Source organism: Siniperca chuatsi, linkage group LG4 (genome assembly GCF_020085105.1).
Source record: "Siniperca chuatsi isolate FFG_IHB_CAS linkage group LG4, ASM2008510v1, whole genome shotgun sequence".
Taxonomy (NCBI): Eukaryota; Metazoa; Chordata; class Actinopteri; order Centrarchiformes; family Sinipercidae; genus Siniperca; species Siniperca chuatsi.
In genome coordinates, this window is record NC_058045.1 from 10443861 (window position 1) to 10465059 (window position 21199).

The 21199-nt window shown below is 41.3% G+C and overlaps 1 protein-coding gene across 5 annotated transcripts in view; it reads left to right on the top strand.

The window, feature by feature from the left end:
• Nucleotides 1-21199, top strand: part of syt7a (synaptotagmin VIIa) — an 82912-nt gene that overhangs the window by 56280 nt on the left and 5433 nt on the right. For 4 of the 5 annotated variants that reach the window (XM_044194518.1, XM_044194519.1, XM_044194516.1 and 1 more), the window contains 6 exons: nt 6263-6365; nt 8530-8797; nt 10376-10545; nt 10869-10983; nt 11640-11839; nt 12469-13755. In XM_044194518.1, the coding sequence (XP_044050453.1) occupies nt 6263-6365; nt 8530-8797; nt 10376-10545; nt 10869-10983; nt 11640-11839; nt 12469-12573 (961 nt within the window). In that variant the 3' untranslated portion in view covers nt 12574-13755. Of the gene's footprint in view, nt 1-6262; nt 6366-8529; nt 8798-10375; nt 10546-10868; nt 10984-11639; nt 11840-12468; nt 13756-21199 lie in introns of those variants that run through there. The other variant, XR_006377818.1, reaches the window with a different exon arrangement.

A 21199-nucleotide genomic window follows, 5' to 3' on the forward strand; every position in this document is an offset into this window, starting at 1 on the left:
TACGACACTAAAATGCTACTTACACATTGATGCATCAGTGTTAACAATCTAATAATGTAATATATTATATTATATTTTTCTGTAGAACTTACTTTGATACTTTAAGTACATTTTTCTGATAATACTTATGTACTTTAACTTAAACTGGAGTTTGAATGCAGGACATTTACTTATAATGGAGTATTTTTACATTGTTATATTGCTACTTGTACATAAAGTGAAAGATCTGAGTGCCTCTTCCACCACTGGAAACAGCAACACTCCTGGCCTTGCCCTACAATTAATCTTGTTAATAGCTACATGTATGTAAAGTATTTGACAAATAACAACAGAGAGAATTTTCATTTACCCTTCAGCAGTGTGTTAACGCTTCATTGTTGCTTGGCCATAGTTGAAGGTAAGCCAAACAAACACACTGTTTTCCCCACTGGCCATGAGAAGGTGTTATAATGCGTGATATTCATTACGCTCCTTCACTGACCTTGTGTGTGCGACCGCAGGATGATCGCGTTCTGCGTAGCCATTTGTTTATGAAGTGAGGCGCTGAGGAGATGACTGACAGTTTAAACTGCACCAGCGTTGGTGGTAGTGATAAAGACTTTCAAATCAAGGTTACACATTTTTCAGGGGCGAGAGAGGGAGGGAAGGCTGCACAATTAAATAGCAGAGGAACTCAGTTATATTACAAAATTATGTGTTGCGTTGATTTTGGGGCCACACGTGCTCAGTTGTTTATATCCCAGGCATATACCTACCTATACTGTAGGTTCTCCTCCAGTGTTGCTATAAAGAGATGCCACAAATCCCGAGAGATTTAAATCTAGATCTCTCTCTGAGCAGCAAGCAAACGGCCCAATAAGGATGGATGTTCAGGACGGAGGAGGTGGGATATATATCCTTGTGCCACATTAACATTCAATCCACTTGCCTGTGGTCTTTCAATTATTCATCCATGTTACATCATTTTGTGTAAGCCAGTAGAGTTGTTTCTTGTTTCAAAATACATCTTGCAGATATTGATAAAAGATGTATACTCTCTGCCTCAAAGACGGGATGCGTTCTCTGACTCTCTGAGTGTCTGTTGATTGCGAGCAGGCTATATAATGTTGCCTCATAATTTACGAGCTTATTACATTGCTTAACTTGACAAAGACATGGCGGTTATGACCTTTTACCTAAATCAATATAAATGTGTGTTTATTTAACGTCATGACTGTGTGTTTGTGCCCTAACTGCATTAGTGTGAGTAGGAGGAGTTTAATGTTTATGTGGTAGGGGATGTGTGTTTAAGCTCACGTAATGTTAGGTAATTCTGAGGTCACATACATGTGTAGAGTACGTTTTTTTTAAGGCGGTAATTTCAGGTGTTGTTTTCTTAGATAATAGAAAAAAATTACTGTTTTTATGTGTTTGAACATAAACATGCAAATTGATTATGCTATGCTCCGCTAGTCTGACACAGTGCTCCTCCTGTGACAGGGGCTTTAACGGGCCCAACTAATCAGCAGAGTCTTCAGGGGCTCTGGTTAAGACTGTCCCTGAGGCATTGGCTCCCTGTGGTCACCATGTTCATCCACACATCACAGGGGGAATGCATTCAGTTGCGTGCTAAGAGAGGGGGAAAGTAGATAGCACTAAGGCGGAAAAAAAGAAGTCAGAGAGAGAAGGAGGAGGGGAGTGCATTTATACAGCCATCCATCCATATGTCAGGGGAGGATGAGAGAAAATTCAGGGTACAAATCCATCTTCCTTCCATGAGAGTACTTATTATACTGTGCACATCCATGCGTTATGTGGGGCTGAAGGCAGCACTCTCGCCAGCAGGTACATGCTGTTACACATGCTCATCTCATACATACAGATAGATGGATGGCGGTTAGGGAGATGAGCTATTGGGAGCATTAACCTGGGACCCCCGTGTCCTGCCTCAAAACAGGTGGCACATCTGCAGCAGCCTCCACCTCAGTGGCAATCTTTGAATTTAATCAGGATTCAAAACATTTGGTAGACTCATGTTTGGATTTTTAATGGACTTTTAAAATGTTTTGATGATTTCATGTTGCTGAAATTCCCCGGAATGATAGGCTAGTTATTTTAATTGAGCTCTGAGACATGAATGCTAAATTGCAGAGAGTATTGGGAGGCCATAAAGGGAGGTGGAGGCTCAATTGTTATAGATAGGGCAGACGCTAAGCTCATCTTTGGACTCGAAAGTAAACACGTTTGAAATGCTTTACTGTAAAAGGGCAATTGCCGGCCACGAAAGTTAAAAGTAGTAGTATGTTAAAACAACATCAGAAATATGCCTTCCAAATAAAATAGACATCATAGAGTACTTATAAAGATCAACATTTGGCACCTGCTGAATTGTCTTGTGGCTTTCTATTTCCATTTGGAGTTCAGTGAAAGAAGCAGATACACAGAAGGCAGCATTTAGCACCTTCCTTGTTGCGTCTTCCTGAAATGGGATTTCAGTAAATGATGCTATTTTAGACTCATTTCCAGTTCCAACACGCAGGAAGTAATTAGTTAACGGTGAAAGCATCCATATTTATATGTCGTAGCTGGAGAAGTGAAACAGCAAGGATGACTGGCTGACTCTAGTGTGAATGTACATGTGTTTCATGTGGATGATGAGTTATGTAAGCAGTGCCATGCTTCACTGCTGTGGTTTTAACTGTGTATGATCCTGGGAAGTATGCTATGGCCCCTGAAGAATGATAGATCTAGTGGGCAGCTATGAAATTGAGCATAGACATTGAAATACATCACTTCATGGTCTCGGGCCAGCGTGTTTGTTTGAGTGTGACATGTTTGCAGAGGGGTGGGAAAAAAAAGGGGGCTGGGTTGGGCTTTCTTTCTCGCGTCTCTCTCCAGCCTAGAAGTGGAGTGTCTTTCCCCCCCTCCCCCTCTCTTCGAGCTGCTGGCCCTCGGTCAGGTAACAAAAAAGGATAGTATCACAGGACGGTGAAACCCAAAGTGGCCCTGCCAGCCTCCATATGTCTGTTCATGTGAATGTGTGTGTCTGCGAGGCTCTCACCCGTACCTGTCATATATCCTATACCTTATCTTCTTTGTTCTCAGTGTGTTTGCCTGTTTGCTGCACCCCTCTAAACACACGCTTCCCCTGCGCCCACTCCCAACAACCTCTTGTCACACACACCCTAAACCCCTATATGTATGGTCTGTGTTTCTAGAGCCGTTGCTATGCCAACAGCCCACTTTCTGTGCCTTAGCTGTGGGAGAATCTGATCTGAACTCGAGTCCACTCTGCCTCCCACTGGATACTGTAGACAACTGCAGGCTTTAAACCATCAATTTCCATATCAACCCCCAAGGGGTCAGACGGAAAAAGCATTGGCACCAGAATGTAGCAGTTGTAGTATTACCATCTGCCACAATTAATATTCCTTTTTTAGAAATTAAATAAACCAAAACCAATCTTCCTTTTTAAATTCACGATATACTGTATGATCTGGAGGAAGCATCTTATTTTGTGCAACAAATCTGCAGCCCCAGCCGCTTTGTTTAAACAGCCTGGAGGCAGCGCTGGAGCAGAGAACCACCTCAGGTGCTGTAGAGCAGGGCTGGTAGAAAGGCCATTCCCCTGGCTGCACTAGCTCTTACCTGAGAATGCACTGAACCCCTGAATGAAGCATGAAGGAGAATGAATAATTGAAGACATTCACTCCCCCATCGATAGTTGGGAGGTGGAGGAGGAGGGAGGTGCCTTGCTTTACTTCAAAACCAGAAGTCTCTCTCCTTGCTTTAGAGCTTTTATAAGCAGATCCTCAGATCTTGGTTTAGTGTTTTACCCAGCCTTTTCCTCTCCTCTCAAACTCCTTGCCTGCAGTTTAGAGTCTGTGCAAAAAAAATAAACAGGCCCCTGAAAATGCAATTACCTCCCTTGGCAACTAATACAACTAACACCAATTGATAAATATTCCCTTCCCTTCTCGAAATGGTTAACATCCCTCCTTCCCCCCGTCTCGCTCTGGTTCCTTTGCTGGTTGAAGTGATTGTCTGTTTGCTTGTCTTGTTTGCTTGCTTTTTCTGTCTGTCTATTTGTCAGTATATTTCCCCCCGGTTCTGTCCTTGTCTTCTGCAAAAATGTACACATTATTGCATTCAACATCAATTCTCATCCAAATTTGTAGTTTAGAGTGCCCAACAAAAAGGTATGACCCATTAAACATACAATCTCTCAGTGGAAAGCTCGACAGAGAATGCTGGCCAGACAGACAGACTTTCGGTGGGCTCCTTGTTTTCTGCCTGTCCAAGGCATTGCCTTCACTCTCTGAGTGACATCTACTTGCATATATTATATATGCACATGTAGCCAATGCCAGTTTGTGCTTTGGTCCCAAGTCCACACTTTTAGAGTGTTGCTTAATGGTTGGAAAATCAGGTTAGATTCAAAGTTAACTTATATAATTTGTAGTTTTTACTTCATTTCTACCAATGTCCTCCTTTGTAACACTCTAAATGTGCATTTCCTATGTTCTTACTATTTGTACCTTTTTGTGTTTTCAATACAATATTATATTTTTCTATGGTATATCTTTGCCTTATTTCTCTTTCATACTATTTCTCATCTATCGTTTATTTTGAACTCTCCACGTAAAGAACAATGGTTCTTGCTCTCCTTTTCCTGGTGATCAATTGTATTTATTGTCTTTTTCTTTTCTTCTCTGTGCTCTTCTTCTCCCTTTAGCATGTTCGCCCCTTTGTCTCCTGTTAGAGATATTGTGTGTGCATAGCTCTTTATTTTTGTCTCTTATTCTTTGATACTTATCAGACTGACCAAACTAAGCCTCTCTTGTGTTTCCAGGCTTTCCTTCCTTCATTCCCTATCTTTTCTTGCAGCTCTGTTTTTCTCTCTAATGTGCTGGTGTTTGTAACAATCTCACTCTCTGTTTGGTTTTGGTTTTTGTAACCTCGCTGTTCATGCTATTAATACTTGCTATCTCTTCTAATACAGATAAATAATTTTCAGCTTGCTTTTCTATTTCTTACATTCCTTGTTGAATCTTCTATCTTATCTACAGTCTTTATGATTTCTGTCCAGTGTGTGTCTGCAACTTCAGCATCCTCTCTGCATCTCCTCATTTCTTTTCTCTGTGTTTCAGTTCTTGTTTTTCTTCTCTATTTACTGTGTGTTTATTGCCTAACAGTGTTTCAGTGTTCAGCCGCTCCATGTGCCTTGACCAGTCATCTATGGAGTGCTGTGTGTCCAGTGTGTCACATTACATTGGCCAAGACTTTCGCATTTGGCTCTTTCTTGTTCTATCTTTCCTCACTCTTTCTTTAATCTCATAATATTTATTCTCTTTTAATTTTTTTTGTCTTCTTTGCTGTTTTTTTCCTTTTTAAACTTTGTGATTCTTCTTGTTTTCATGATGTATGAACATAGAGGTTTTTCTCCCAGAATGTTTGTCCCACTTTAATGTTATGTTTTCAACAATCCTCATGTGAAGGAACTAAACTTAACAACTATTAACATTTGTACCTAAGTACCAGCTCTGCCATGGGAGATCTCTGCTCTCTCTTTTATGTTTTATTAATATTTTGTGTTGTTGATGCAGAATTTTAGAGAGCATTAAACACACACACACACACACACACACACACACACAAAATTGTTCAACATCTGTCCTGTGAAATGTCTGGTCCTCTACATGTTGCTATACATGTCTGTCTATTGTGTATACATAGTGACGTGATGTTGCTATACATGTAATTATACATGTGTCTCGTTAATGTCTTTAGAGGGAATAAGGGTTTATCATGAACTCTATGGGGATTGGAGACAATTAATTTTAAATTTAGTAGTTCTGTATTGTGTTCTGTCTGAAAATGTGTTTGTTTACTTGGTGGAGGTAACTTTCTTGTTAGAGATATGGATGTTTGCCACACTGGACATATGTATAGTCATCTCAGATTCCAAGTTTCATCAAACACAACTCGCCACATCAAATGTCCTTAGTTCTAGCGCCCACTGTTAATCTGTGGAATCTTTGGCAGATTTTATTTGGCTTCGCTCATGATAGCTAGAAAAAGCACAATGTGCTTTGAAGTGACATCTATCCAAAGCAAACTTGGACTCAATTGGTCATTTCAGATAGGCAGTTTTCAAGCGCCAGACAGGTGGAGGTTGGACTCTCTGTGTGCTCAGACATTCTCTCTTTCTGGAGACGAGTTAGCTTCTCAGCACATGTCCTCGCCGTTTTCCCTCTGGGTCAACCTGTGTTTTTGGTTACAGGGGCAACAAGCCAGCTAACAGCCCCAAGGGCCAACCCCCTGATGCTGACGGCCACTCCTCCGTAACTGACCTGGCCAACTCTCTCACTGGAGACATGGTGATGGTAAGACCCTCTATCCCACCACACATCCATCCCGCTGTTACCTATGCTGAATCTCAATCTATACTATTTTGCTAAAAGTATGAGGACACCCCTGTCCCTAGTTCCAATTAAAGGATAAGGTAGGCGTTATTCTATATTATTGTCAACATCTCCCATTAAAAGCCAAAAACCCAACATTATGATAGACTGTCTCTCTATACTTTCTGACTCCCCTGTCTGTGGCACCAAGCCCCAAGTCCATTGATTCCTACTGAAGACGTGAGTTATTTCTTAAAACAGCTGAGCAATGTAGATCTTAGCAAATGTTACTCAAACAGAAGTAAATAGCGAATTTGTTTGGGACTATTTTTGGATGCGGATGAATATGCACTAGTAGTATGCACTACTATTGGTAATTATGGCACCAGTATGATGTATATGAGATATGAGTGCCCAAGTTCATTCTATGGAAGAAGCATGTCACCCAGTGCAACATGTGGCTCATTTATGTGTTTTTAATAGAATTTGGACAACAATGGAGCTCTGTGGCACAGAGGAATCAGATCTATCAGGCTTTGGTTACACAGATCAATTCATTGTTAGTTTTTGATTTTTCATGGGATTTGTTGACATTATGAAAAATATGGAATTATTCATGAAGGGAAGTCTTGAAGGGGCACTCCAGCAATTTAGTATTCCACTTCCATAAAATTGGGGGACTCACAAGAGACAGATTTAAAAATGAATGGTCAAAAGTGAAGCAAAAGAGGATTCAAGTTCTAAAAACAAAATGACAAATCCTACATAAATTGTAAATGCTCAGACTTAGTGCTCCTCATGATGAGTAAACTGACCTTGACATAACAATATCAGTTTGGTGTGGAAGAACTTGACTGGCCTGCAGAGTCCTGACCTCAAGCCCATCCAACACCTTTGGTGATGAATCAGAACACCAACTGTGAGCCAGGTGTTATCAGCCAAAATCAGTGCCTGCCATCATTAATGCTCTTGTGGCTGAATGGAAGCAAATCCCTCCAGCCAGGTTCCAAAATCATTTGGAAAGCCTGAAACCAGAAGAGTGGAGGAATCATATGGGTGCCCATGGTTTTGGAATGAAATGTTCAGCGATCACATACTGTATGTGTGTATTATGCTGGTGTCTGCATACTTTTTGCCATGTACTACTTGAGGCAATTCTTAGTCACCAGGTAGGACTAGTGTTGCCGAGTCATTCTGCATGCAGCGGTTGATTTAAAGCTGCACGTGGTAATAAGGAAGCCATAATAGAAAGAAAACACACAGGCAGTTCCAACAGTGGCAATCAAACAAGACAAGCCGTCCAAGGTGACTCATACTGTTTGATGAATAAGACTTGGAATATTTCACACTTGCTCTGCCTGTCAGTTCTAAAACCGTATATGACAAATTCTGAGTGAGTGAGTCTTTGTCACTTTGAAATTGAAGCTCTGGCCTAAAGCACTGAAATCAGCCATTTCAGGTAATACTCCGAGAGAGAGTTTGCATGCAAACCAGACAACCAGGCCAGTCTTTCTTGAAGTGTCAGTGGAGGCTCATGCACAAAGTGGTCTTATGAACTATGCTATTGTTAGAGTGGGAAAAAAATAAAGGAACGAAACAGAAGGCGGAGCCATTGGGCGAAAATAAGTGACCATAAAGACAGCTGCAAGTGCAGAATGCCAACCTTGAGCTGTGCTTCCGTTCTCTCCATGCTCCTCACACAATGCTCTCTCTCTCTCCTACTCTTTCTATTTGTCTCTCACTCTTTCTTTCCTTGTCTCTGTCCGCTGCTGTCTATCAGATATTGGCCTTTTAGTGCACAGCAGTGATAAAGCAGTCAGAGCAGCTGAGAGAGAGAATGGGTGGTCTAAAGCGCCCATATCTTCAATCTGATCACCCCCTGCCTCTTAAGAACATTAGAAAGGAAATAAAACTCTTTCAGTCTTCTTAATGTCAGACCAATCTCTGCCTTTGAGCAACTGCTTGAGTATGCCTTGATAGAAATGCAGCTCTAAAATCTCCTCCCCTCACAGCTTCTCTCTGTCACGGTCTGTGTGCACTTGCTTGTGTCAGAGAAAGTGTGTGCCCTGAACTTTTCATGTGCGTGCCTTCTGCTGCTGCTGCTGCATGTATTTATATTTATTTGACTGCATTTGTGGCCCTGCAGTTGTCTCCAGGTTCGGAGGATGACGACGGTGAAGGGCCTATCAGTGAGAAGCTTGGCCGAATCCAGTTCAGCATAGGCTACAGCTTCCAGAACACGACCCTCACCGTCAAAGTTCTCAGGGGCCAGGAGCTCCCGGCCAAGGACTTCTCCGGCACCTCCGACCCCTTCGTCAAAATCTACCTGCTGCCCGACAAGAAGCACAAGCTGGAGACCAAGGTCAAGAGGAAGAACCTCAACCCCCACTGGAATGAAACCTTCCTGTTTGAGGGTCTGTGTTATTTCCACCCAGCTACTTCACAGAACTGTTGCAATTGTTATTGTTACATTTTCCTTTACATTTTGTCATGCTGCCTAAAAAGAGGGACCTGAAAAGCCCCTGAAAACATAGTTTAAAATCCTACATATATCCCTGTAACATTAAATATTCATGACTAAAGAAGCAACACTAAAAATTAAAGTTAAAAAAACATTTCCCATCTTCCCATCCCTTTTCCCATCTTCCAACCAGTGAGAAAAGTATGGACAAAAACAGAAATACAGAAATTTCTCATGTGAAATAACCAAACTGTTCAAACTTTTGCAGATCATTTTGTGTTCATATAAGACCACATTGCTCATTATAATAAACTGATTAAGAAAACAGGTTTTCAGGGCCTATTTTCTCATTCAGGGTTGCCTGCTTGAGGTGGTTAGTTTCCATTATTAGGGCTTGGCTTAGCTGTAAATCCTGTTTAAAGCAATAGTTAGACATTTTGGAAAATACACACAAGAGTTAGATGAGAAGATAAATACCACTCTAATATCTGTATGCTAAATATGACGCTACAGCCAGGAGCTGCTTCGCTTAGCAACAAGGAAACAGCTAGCATGGCTCTGTCCAAAGGTAAAAAAAATCAACCTACCACCTCTAAAGCTCACTAATTAACACGTTGTTGTTGTTTGTTTAATCTGTACAAAAACCGAAGTGTAACAATGTAGGGCCAGGCTAGCTGTTTCCCCCTGCTTACAGTCTTTGTGCTAAGCTAAGTTAACCAGCCTCTGGCTATAGCCTTATATTTAACAGACAGATGTAAGAGTGGCATCGATCTTCTCATCTAACTCTCCACCAGAAAGCAAATGAGTGCATTTCTAACTATTGTTTTAAACAGGATTTACAGCTATGCCAAGCCCTAGTAATGTATTGTATTTATGTGAGTCTATTCCTTTAAGAATACAATACATAAAATCCATCATAATTTTTTTCTATTACAGTCAAGTGTTGCTGAAATGCATGCTGAAGGCTCACTCACAAACCTAAGTTTGTACCATCACTCCATTAAGCGTTCATGGCAATGACAAAGAGTCATTTCTCAACACAAAAAGAGCATTGTGGGAGTGTGAAAATTCACAAACAGAAGATGAGAAATTAGAACAGAATTTTTGCATTGATAAAACCTCCAGCTCGAAAACCTACGACAGGTTAAGACAAAAAAATGTATATATAAATTTATTTATATTATTGAGTACTGCAAACTACAGATGTTTAGTAGCATCCACACAGAGAGCAGTGAAGTGTCTCACCTCTGTACAATCTGAATTTGTTTCATTATGACTGTTGTGCTTGGATGACAGCACAATGGTAAAATAGCCAAAATAATGTTCACTAGAGTATAATGATCCCTCTCAGTCATTTGAGAGAGTGCTGGCTGGTCCTGCAGTTTTTGAAATGCACTTTGGCCTTTGCCAAATTCATCCCTGTTAGCACGGTGCAGATTACATTGCCCTCCCTGCGCTGTCAAGAATATGTTTTTCACTCTCTGTAACTTAGCTCTCCCCTCAGTGTTATCTGTTTCTGTCTCTGTTTCAGGCTTTCCTTATGAGAAGGTGAGAGAGCGCACTCTATACCTTCAGGTGTTGGACTACGACCGCTTCAGCAGGAATGACCCCATTGGAGAGGTGTCAATCCCCCTTAACAAGGTGGAACTGGGCCAGATAAAGACCTTCTGGAAGGAGCTCAAGCCCTGCAGTGATGGCAGTGTAAGAGAGGGCCATCTGGCCAAATGATGACCAATCCAGTGTTTTCATTCAGATGTTGTAATTACAGTTTTATTAAAACAAGTGTGATGCCATTTGTTGACTGCTTTCAGCATGTGAGCTTCATTGACGTAATTTTAGGGTGAGCAACGGACTCAGCAGAGCCAGCCTGGTCACTGGACCATCTGTGTTTGGCACAAGGGGTTAGAGCAGAAAGGGCAGTGGTGTAAGATTACACAACAAGCTAGTGAGTAATCAGGAGTTTGATATTCCCTGATGAAATCTGGTATTAGACTGGGTGATTCATACTCCATTGTGTTCCTCAGGGGAGACGAGGAGACCTGCTGGTGTCTCTCTGCTATAATCCCACTGCCAACACCATCACTGTGAACATCATCAAAGCACGCAATCTCAAAGCCATGGATATTGGGGGCACCTCAGGTACTGAATCATCGTTGTTTGTTTAGTCTTTTCTCTTTCTAACCCTTGTTCACCAGTCTGAAGCCCTTCTCATGACATTGGAAGCTCTGTGGCTTCACACTCGGCTCCGGCTCCGTGTTCAAACATATTTACTGACCTGTCTGGGCAGGGGACAGTTGCCGTCTGGCTCCTGAGCTGGGTCGCACTGTAGATAGCTGTAGCAGCAAGGTGACATTACATCAAGCATCTCTCCCTTGCCCTCTCTCTTTCCTGTTCTCTCTCCATTCTGTATATCTATGAGGATCTTCAGCCTCCCAGTCAAATCTGTGTCAGCTCAGTCTGGTGCTACTTTTTAAAGTGTGTTCTGTGGCATATTTTTGTAAAATTAATGCTTTCTGCAGTAGTACGAGTGGTGTCTGTTAGTATTACAGAATATGATAATGCTCCAGAATTGGTAGTACAAATCCCAGGCCCTATTTCCATAAATACTTCCTCATTTGTATGTTTCCTAGCTCAGGGGATAAGTTGACCTTGAGCTCAAACTAGGTATCTGCTTCCCTGCTGCCTTCCCTGACTTGAACAATTAAGAGGGTAATTGCAAACCTGACCCCAAAAATCACCTTGCATGGGCATCTTCCTCCTCGCTCTCATGTAAACTGCTGTTCTCTACATTGCAGATCCATATGTGAAGGTGTGGCTGATGCACAAGGACAAGCGTGTAGAGAAGAAGAAGACAGTGACGATGAAGCGCTGTCTGAACCCCATCTTCAACGAGTCCTTCCCCTTCGACGTGCCCGCCCATGTGCTGAGGGAGACCACCATCATCATCACCGTCATGGACAAGGACAGGCTCAGCCGCAATGATGTTATCGGGAAGGTAACGCTTCACAGTACTCTTTGTGTTGTTGCCCTTGGTTTCAACATACAAGCCCCTTCAACTCCTTGTTACATAAATGTGATGGCAAGACGGTTAGCCTAGCTTAGCATAAAGACTGAAAGCAGGGGGAAACAGCTAGCCTGACTCTGCCTAAAGGTAACAGAATCCGCCTACCGGCACCTAATTTGCACATTATGTCTAGTTTGTTGAACCATGCGAAAACGGAAGTGTGAAAATGACAGTTCGGCATTTTACGGTTATGTGCCGGACTATTTCTTTGCTGCAAGAAATAGGTTTCATTGATTAAGGCTTCAATGGCAAAAAATGTTTTAAAATCCATTAGAGATGCAGCCTGTGAGAGAACTGAGACCACTCGTCTTCCTTCAATTCTTCAGCAGGCTCCCTTTCGCGTACCAGATGCTAAATATCGCGTAAACATTGTGGCTCTTTCCAAAAAGGTGCTGTCATGTTTGAATAAAGCCATAAGGAACATCAACGTAATTGACACGTCTGAATGACAAAAAGCCGTAACTTCAACAGCAGTGTTACATATTCCATGTCTGAAAAGGGTTATAGATTATTTTGCATCTATCTACATTATCATACCTTCTCGTCTTCCCCTCTTTCAGATCTACCTATCGTGGAAGAGTGGACCAGCGGAGGTGAAGCACTGGAAAGACATGCTCGCTCGGCCGCGTACTAACGTCGCCCAGTGGCACGCTCTCAAGGCCTGATCGCACCGCCCAGCTTCCTCCATGGCCCCTTCCCGTCTCCTATTCCCCCTCCTACCTCCCCTCTTCCCACTCCCGTCCTTATGCACAAGACTGACTTGCTGCCAGGCTGCGAAACACGGGTACAATTAGCCATCTGCTCTCTTAAACCTTTAAACTCTTTTCTTTCAAAATCTCTATTCCTCTCTGACTCTTCTCTCTTCTTCTGTTCCCTCCTCTTTAGCCGTGTCTTAATTTCAGTGTCTCCCAACTTTGCCAATGGTTCCCCTGTTTCTGACTGTCTGTATGTCTGTCTGTCCTTATGCACTTTGCCTATGGAGGTCTGATATTCAGTTTCTTTGTCAACCCCTTGGTTCTGAACTGCACTGCAGCCCCTGACCCCATTTAAGGTGCCAGTCCCGTGGGATCACAGAGAATCTTAAGTAACGATCTAATCTCATATAATCCTATTGTATGACTATTCCAGGTACACAATACTATACAGTATGTACTATATGTACATATTAATATATTAGGCATATAGATTGGCAGAACTCCCCCTATACACATGACTAGTATACAGTATGTTATCCATAGCCTGTCTGCTGTTTCCCAATTCCTGTCTCTTTATTTGCCGCTTCGTCCTTGTCATCTGTCTCAAGTGTACCATATCCTCTCCCCATTTCAGTCCCTGCTTTTACTCAAAAGTGGTTTAATGTTCAGCTGAAGTTGTCGAAAGCAATCAATACTCAGTTTCTGAAGAAACCAGCTGAACTCAAGATGGAATTGTTAATACTGCTGTCTCTTCTCTCCCTCGTCCTTTTTCTTCTCTATGCTCTTCTTTATCTTTTTTCCTTATTGTTCCCTCTTTCTCCTCCTCTGGCACAATATTAGTGAATCCCCCTTTTCTGGACCCCGACCCCCACTTGTCGTCTGTGTGATGTGGGTGCTGTGCTGTAGCTCCAACAAAAATAGAGATTAAAAAATAAATAAATAAACTGAACTTTCCGAAGCTGGGAAAGCAGGAACACAATAAAACTTGTGAAATGGATCACTCCAGATTTTTCCAGACAAAAAGCCCTGACATGGAGAGAGAAAAAAGAAGATGAAAAAAAACAACAACAAAACAAATCCCCCAAGCTATGATGATGTCATTTTTCACAGCATCACCAACTGAGGAAACCAATTTAAAATCTTCTTCCAATGTTAAGACGAAAACAGAAGCAAAAGGCTAAGTTTGCGCTGTTTGTGCACATGCATTCGGTTGTGTGTGCACACTTCTGTCTGTTTACTGATGCTCTGAATTCTTTGTGCTGCCCTGTGCTCTTGTTTTGTGCTGATGGGGGTCGATCTCCACCAGTTTTGACTCTATGGTGTGCTGCGTTAATGTGTGCCCGTTGCTGTGTGTGTGTGTGTGTGTGTGTGTGTGTGTGTGTGTGTGTGTGTGTGTGTGTGTGTGTGTGTGTGTACACAGGAGCAACACAATTCAGACTCGGCAGAAATCTTCTTCTCTTTTCTCTTTCTCATCTTGCGCTCTTCTTGCTCTTCTTACTGCCATTGTTTCCCCATTCTCCTTTACTGCCCTGCCTTCTGAACGAGGCCACAGGGAAGTTCTATCTGCACTTTTTAAAAATGTAATAACAATAATAATGATGACAGTTTTGATGATGATTATAGTACTGGTGAAAATTAAGGGAGGAGTATCTGAAAGGGTGAACAGCAGTTGGGGAGAGGAGACGTCTGCTCTGTGATTTCAGGGTTTGGAGATGAAGTGGAGGACGCAGAGGATGGATGTAGGGCTCTATCCTCCTCTTTTTGTTCCTCTTTTTTCCTCAATGTACCTGTGTGTGTGTGTGTGTGTGTGTGTGTGTGTGTTTGTATGTCAGCTACCAGACTCCTGGTGGCAGGTTGCTAGTGTCTGAAGTGTTAGGCGTGTATGGCGAGATCAGGCTCGTCTGCTTGTCACATGGAGGCCGGCCAACACGACAGTGCTATTACACAATGTGTTGATCGACAGCAAGCATGGTCAGAGCTCAAACCAAGAGTCTGGATGCTTCTGTATGAGACTGTGATGTTGAACAATAGGTGCATATCTGGAAAACAGTAAGACAGATGTGCATTTTGGTTTTAACATTGAAAGAAAAATAAGATAACAAGGCCTCCTCTGAGTTTTTATTGTTGTTCACAGAAACTATGAACGCATGTGTATCACAGACAGTGGGTGTGATATTAGACGACGGTCTGATCTGCCACTGTGAGATACTGTAGAAGCAGATTAGACATTATCTCGTCCCTGAGTGCTTGAGAGAACCACAGAGTGTGCTGGTAGCTGGCCTGCTTGTCAGGCACATTCAGCTCAGCTCGATATTTCTGTAATGTAAATAAAACGCGGCAACGTGAATACTGTCAGCCATTAAGAGCTGATCACTCAGACTCTTTCTCAGTGTACTCTCTACTGTAAAACTGTATTTTTACATTCATAAAGTCCTGTGAAGCATAATCCTGTCAGCTGTTCAGGATTTGTTTTACTGGAGTGGCTTATAAATGAGGATCCACCTTTCAATCTTTCAGGTTAGACTGATTTAGCAAGCAAATATAATCATTTTTTTCATTGAAGCATCACTGCTTCTATTAATGCAGCGTTTTTAGTTGCTACTAACTCCCAATTAAAATCCTTGTCTAAAATGCTGTGGGCCCTGCAGTGGCTTTTATTTTCTCTTATCATGCAATAATTTGATAGTATCTCATGCTTTTGTGCTTATTTTGATTTATGGTGACGATAACCTGATCACCACGAGAATAATGTAATTGTAGTCTAATCTGCACCAGGTTAGTCCTCGTTTATTGTCTAGTCCTCGTTTATTGTCTCTAAGTCTCAATGGTCTGGGCAGCACCCTGTGCTCTGAGTGGGTTCTGGGCAGTGTGTTTCGTGTGAGACTCGGTGCTGGCTGCTGTGATGCACTGATCCAGTCCAGCACCCTTCAGAACAATTGGCCAGCCGTGGAACAGGGCCCACTGTTTTGACAGCCACTGCCTGCAGTGTCACAGCACATTACACTCCCATTAGGTGGTCAGAAAGGAGCAATATCTGCTTGCTCGGACCTGGGGGACTCACTATTTGCAGAGGTAATACTCGCTAAGAATAATACAAAACATGGAGCGCTCTCATTAGGTAACCGTGAAGATGATAGACAGGAATAAAGGCTCGTCAGTCAAAATGAGGAAAATAATCAGTAGGCGATGGCCACTGAAGCTGTGAAAACCAAACGTGGTTTGAAATTGCAGGTGTGCAGGTGATGAGTCAACACAATACCTCTGCTAGTTCCTTTCACCATGATGACATGTTGCTCAACGAGTGATAAATTGCTGTGCTACAGGGGTTTACAAAGTTTAGTCATCAGAGACCCTGTAAACTGAGGGATATGGCTTTATTTTTAGTAACATGAGACAGTGTGACGCGGCTGATCCTCGAAGGTAGACTGGAGGCTGGAGGGATACAGGGTTGGGCTTTTTAAAAACACTGAGTGCTTTTGAATACAGACTACTTCTTAAATGTAAATCCAGTGTACGATATATTCTATTTTTAAAAGTTAGTTCTTAAATAGGACGGTCATCAAATAATCAGCTAGTGACACTTTAGTCCAATCTTTGGGCAAAGGCAAGAGGTTACTGAACTAAATGGAGAAGTGACAAGGAAAATGCTAAATCAACCCTTTTTTCCCCTTTAAAGCTGATTGATATTTTTATAATAACAATGTATGAAACGACAATATGAAAAGGGTTGCTTGTAGTGATTGTCGAGAATTATCACCTGAATCTGCAGCTCCCCTCGGCTTTATGGAGCCAGATATTTACATCAGGAGGTGGTGGAGACCAAAAACAGAGCTAAAACTGTGTGAATATTGGACTTCAGGTGGCCAGAAACACCAAATGAATGATAATGTTGCTCCATAACTACTGGATGTGTAATAAAGCAGCTGTTTGCTAACAAGTTTGCAATATCAACTTAAAATGTGAGGATATGTCAATGTTGTGTTAGTTAGTTATTGCAGTTTTAAATTTTTTTTTTTCTTCTGGCCTCATCAAAACCCAATATGTAGTTAAGTATTAAAGTGGCTACCCTTCCGTTTGCCATAAACTGAGTTTGCATATTTGACGAAGGTGATAAGCCTTGTTATAACACCAAATAAGGAAATATTTCATGTTTTATGTTATTTTGACTATGCATAAACAAATATATATTCAAAGTTTATATATACTCTGTTTTCAGTTTAATATTCCCTGTTTATTGATATTTATTAATATTTATATTACTGCTGTGCAATATCCACTGTCTAATAATCTGGTTAATCTGCTACACTTAACTTGACAGTAGTCATTATTGCACTATTACACACTTATTACTTATATTATTACATTGTATTATACTGTACATACTTATCAACCTCTAAATCCACTTTGGTACTTACACTTATTTTAGCTTTTATACTATATATCCACTTACTACTTAATTTATTTTAGCTGTATTATAGTGTATTATATTTTGATTTGCACATCTCATATTTCTTACTGTAATAATTGTTGTGTTGCGGACTTATTTTATTATTATTTCTATTTCTGTCCTATTAGTACTTCTATTCCTGTGTGCACTGACGTGATAGTGAGCAGCTGTAACGAAAGAGTTTCCCCTCAGGGATCAATAAAGTATTTCTGATTCTGATTCTGAAAGTCATTCACAAAGAAATAAATGTATAATATGTTATCCTACTTGTTGAGGAAAGGACCATTTCCCTGTTAGTCTCTGATAACCCAAACAGAAATAATGCTTCATTTTCTGTAACCGATGTCTGAAACATGTCATCAGTTCAAAATCATGTTTATAAGAAATTTTCATAAAATTAGGAAAAGTCAATAATTATCAAGTTTATAAAACAATGTTAAGTGTGTTTTTTGAGCTGTTAAAGGCCCCCAAACAGTAAAACAAACAAAGATTAACTCTGCAAGTACCTAGCATTTATCTTAATTTATCTAGATCTAAGGAGCCTAAGTGACTTTTTATGCTCAAGGTCACAAAGTTAACTATTACCTCTAAAACTTAGATTTACTTTAGTAAACACAGTGTATCACAGTGGCAAATAATTCATCACAGAGTATCCAGAAAGTTGCACACTCCATAAAATAACCAGGAGTCCCAAACATTATGTTCTCTCATCGCCAGCAGTCAAACAGCAGCACCATTAAAATGGATGGTAAGCTCAGAGCCAAACAGTATAAAGGAGAAAGCAATTTCCAAATCCCAGTTTTATTATACTACCACCTGTCTCACACCTCTAAACATATCACGTTTTGTTGGCACCAACACTGTCACCAATGACCTTCAACTATCCTGAGCTCATGAATATAGCATGGCAGTGTTGCAGATGCTCCCAGTCAAGACTTTTTTTCAGTGTACTTGCTCTCCTTGTGTTCAGCCGCAGCTCTGTCTTTCATCAGTGCTTCATTCCCTGGCGAAGCCAACTGGTAGGTGCAGGTGTGGATAATTACTGTTTGATTACTAAGGATTAATTCAAGATGACAGACACAGCCAACACTGCCCACAACTTTGCCACTGAATAAAGGCTCTTAAAACTGACTTTTGAGTTATATAAATTAAATTTTAAACCAGTTAATTTGATGTTTCTCTTGTTAATGTTAAATCTGGAGGGTATTGGAACACTTCCTAGTTACTATTTTCAAATTTCTTTAACATTAAGCACAGCCAATTTGTGTTTTCAGCCACACTAGCGGCATGGCTCTAGGGATGGCAGTGTCATTTGGTCCACCACTTTGGTCCAGACTGAAATATCTACTGGATTAAATTTTGTACAGCTGTTCATGGTCCCCCGAGGATGAAGCTTACTAACTTTGGTGATCCCCTGACTTTTCCTCTAGCGCCACCATGACATTCTTGGCTTTTAGTGAAATGTTTCGATGACTTACGATTCCCATACATTTTTTTACACAAATTCATGTCCCCCAGAGGATGAACTATAATAACTTTGGAGATCCTTTAACTTTTCATCTAAGTGTCATCATCAGGTCAAAACTTTAATTTGTCCAGTACTTTATGGTTTATGACCAAATATCTGCAAACGTAATGACATTCCCACCAGCCTCAGCTGTTAATTATGTTTAGTGCTAATTAGCAAATGTTATCATGCTAATACGCTAAACTAAGGTGGTGAACATGGACTGTATCCGAAGTCACTACTAGTCATCTCTAACCGTGTTGGGTCGCACAACGATAATTTTCGTATATATAAAATGCAGCTCACTGCATTGTGGGATTGTTAGCAGAAACTAGTGTATGTGCCATGGACTCTTTTTTGTTCCTTTGTGGAATTTTTCAGGGCGCTATATAGCGGATAAATTTACACACTGAATTCGGACACAAATAAAATGGCGGAAGTTAAATATAGAGCACAAATAGTAATAATAATACGGAGTGATTTTGAACACAGCCATGAGCATCAGCATGTTAGCATTGTCACTGTGATCATGTTAGTATGAAGACATTAGCATTTAGCTCAAAGCTCAGCCTCACAGAGCCGCTAGCGTGGCTCTAGACTCTAAGTCTTGTTATCAGTCTGTCTAGCTGGATATAGTGAAGGAGAAGATCCATCTCCTGGACTTTCATCTACTCTAAGATGTTTATTCATGGGTGTGTCCCCCCAAATTTATCATTGTCACCAGCAGCCTTCCCTTCTCTGTTTACTTTCTAAATAACTGAAAGCTTTATTGGCTGAAGGGGTCACACCTGTTTGCCAAGGGATTAGCAAGATATTCTTCTGAGCCTGATGATATTGTTTGTCCTTGTCATACTCTCAGCCTCTTCCTTACTCTGCGAAACTAGTTTTCCTTGATGGATCTGGCTTTCTTAAGATGAGCGTCAATGACTCACTCTATTGGAAAGGTGCCTGCTTTGCTGTGGTTTGTGCAATATTAAATTAAGGTTACACTGTGCTTTGTGTCTTGGAGAACTTCAAGTGTGTGTGTGTGGATTAAAATCAGGCTGTAGTAATCTCATCCTGGAGGGACTGCAGTTGATGTTTTATTCTGCTGAATCATATTATGATGGCTGAGTCAGCCCAGATGTCTTCTTGGTCACCTTTGTCATTTGTCCAGTCTGTCCCCGCGTCAATCTCGCCCTGCGCAGACAGACCTTGCCTCCCCTAACTCACCCTTTCAATTGTTTTAAGCATCTGGTGAAAACCAATGTGACTTCTCCCAATCAGGGTTCAAGTAAGCATTGTTTGGTAACAAAATTAATATGAAAAACAACAACAAGTAATAATATCTTTTTTCTTTCTGTTCACATTTGACTGTTGGTCAGTGTGTATGTATGTGTGTGCTTGGTGTTCTTGTGTTGGGTTTATTTCCTTACAAAAAACGTGATAAGAAAATCCTTCTGTTTTTGAAAACTTTATGTAAATATCATTGGTGAAAATTAACATTTGTTGTACGCTGAGTTTTCATTTGTCACTTGAAATGATGAAGAAAACAGTGATATTCATGAATAACAGTGGTGAAGTTGATGATGCTGAACTGCCCTTCTTAAATAAGGGCTTTTGATGTCCGCTGTATTTTTGTTGGAGGTGTGGTGAGGTCGGAGCAAGAGAAACACAGGGAAGGAGTGATACCCAACACATCCAGGCCCACTGTAGCAACACTGCCACATACCTTTTACCCACCCCCCCAGGAAATAGACTGAGCGATGTGTGGCACAAATTGTAGCCTATGTTATTTATGCCATAAAACGTCTGTGTTTTTATTACAAACATGAAAAACAGAGTGCTCCTTGGCTGTATGAGAGGACTGTTCACCTCCCTGTGGAGTCAGTCTGCCCCGGTCGCTTGGCATCACATCTCACCCTGTCTGCTTATAGGCTTGGGGATTTACTGTAATGCCATTGTGTTAGACGGGATTGGCCCTGTACTGACACTGATGATGCCTTCCTCATTGAATTTGGACTCATTATTGCTCTGCTGGAGGCCATACATGGGGATGGGCATGTATGGAGGAGGGAGTGGATTCCAAATGGAAGGACGTACATCATCTGTCTGACCCTATAAAGACAATTTGCATGCTTGTGATTCAGCCTCTTATTTGGGGTTAGGACTCATGATTAAGCACAACTGACTGCCGTGAACTCGCCGCATAATATGCTTGTCTCCTGCTTAGTCAGATATTTGTAAGAACTCTCAAACTCCAGCAAGAAAAACCCAGGATTAGTGCAGGAGCCAAACTATAAACTGCCATATGGCAGACGTAGTGGAAATATAGGTTTTTAATCATTCAAAAAAAGGGAGGGAGAATAAGCTTGATCTTTCCAAATGTCCAAAATGTGCCCTGTGCCTTCTCAACAGACATATATTCAGCCCACTGCTGCATCCAAAAAAAAAAAAAAAATGCACAGGGCTGTAGTCCAGTTATTTTCTCTGCAGGTGTTTGTCCGCCCACTTCCCTATTTTCAATATGCCACAGCCTTATGTATCTGGCTGGGCCTGTGTACAGTGCAGTGATGGAGCTTATCGGCTTCGTATTACTTTTAGGACTGTCTCCGCCACAGACATGATATGGTACAGCAGATACTCCCAGCAGCTGTCTGCAG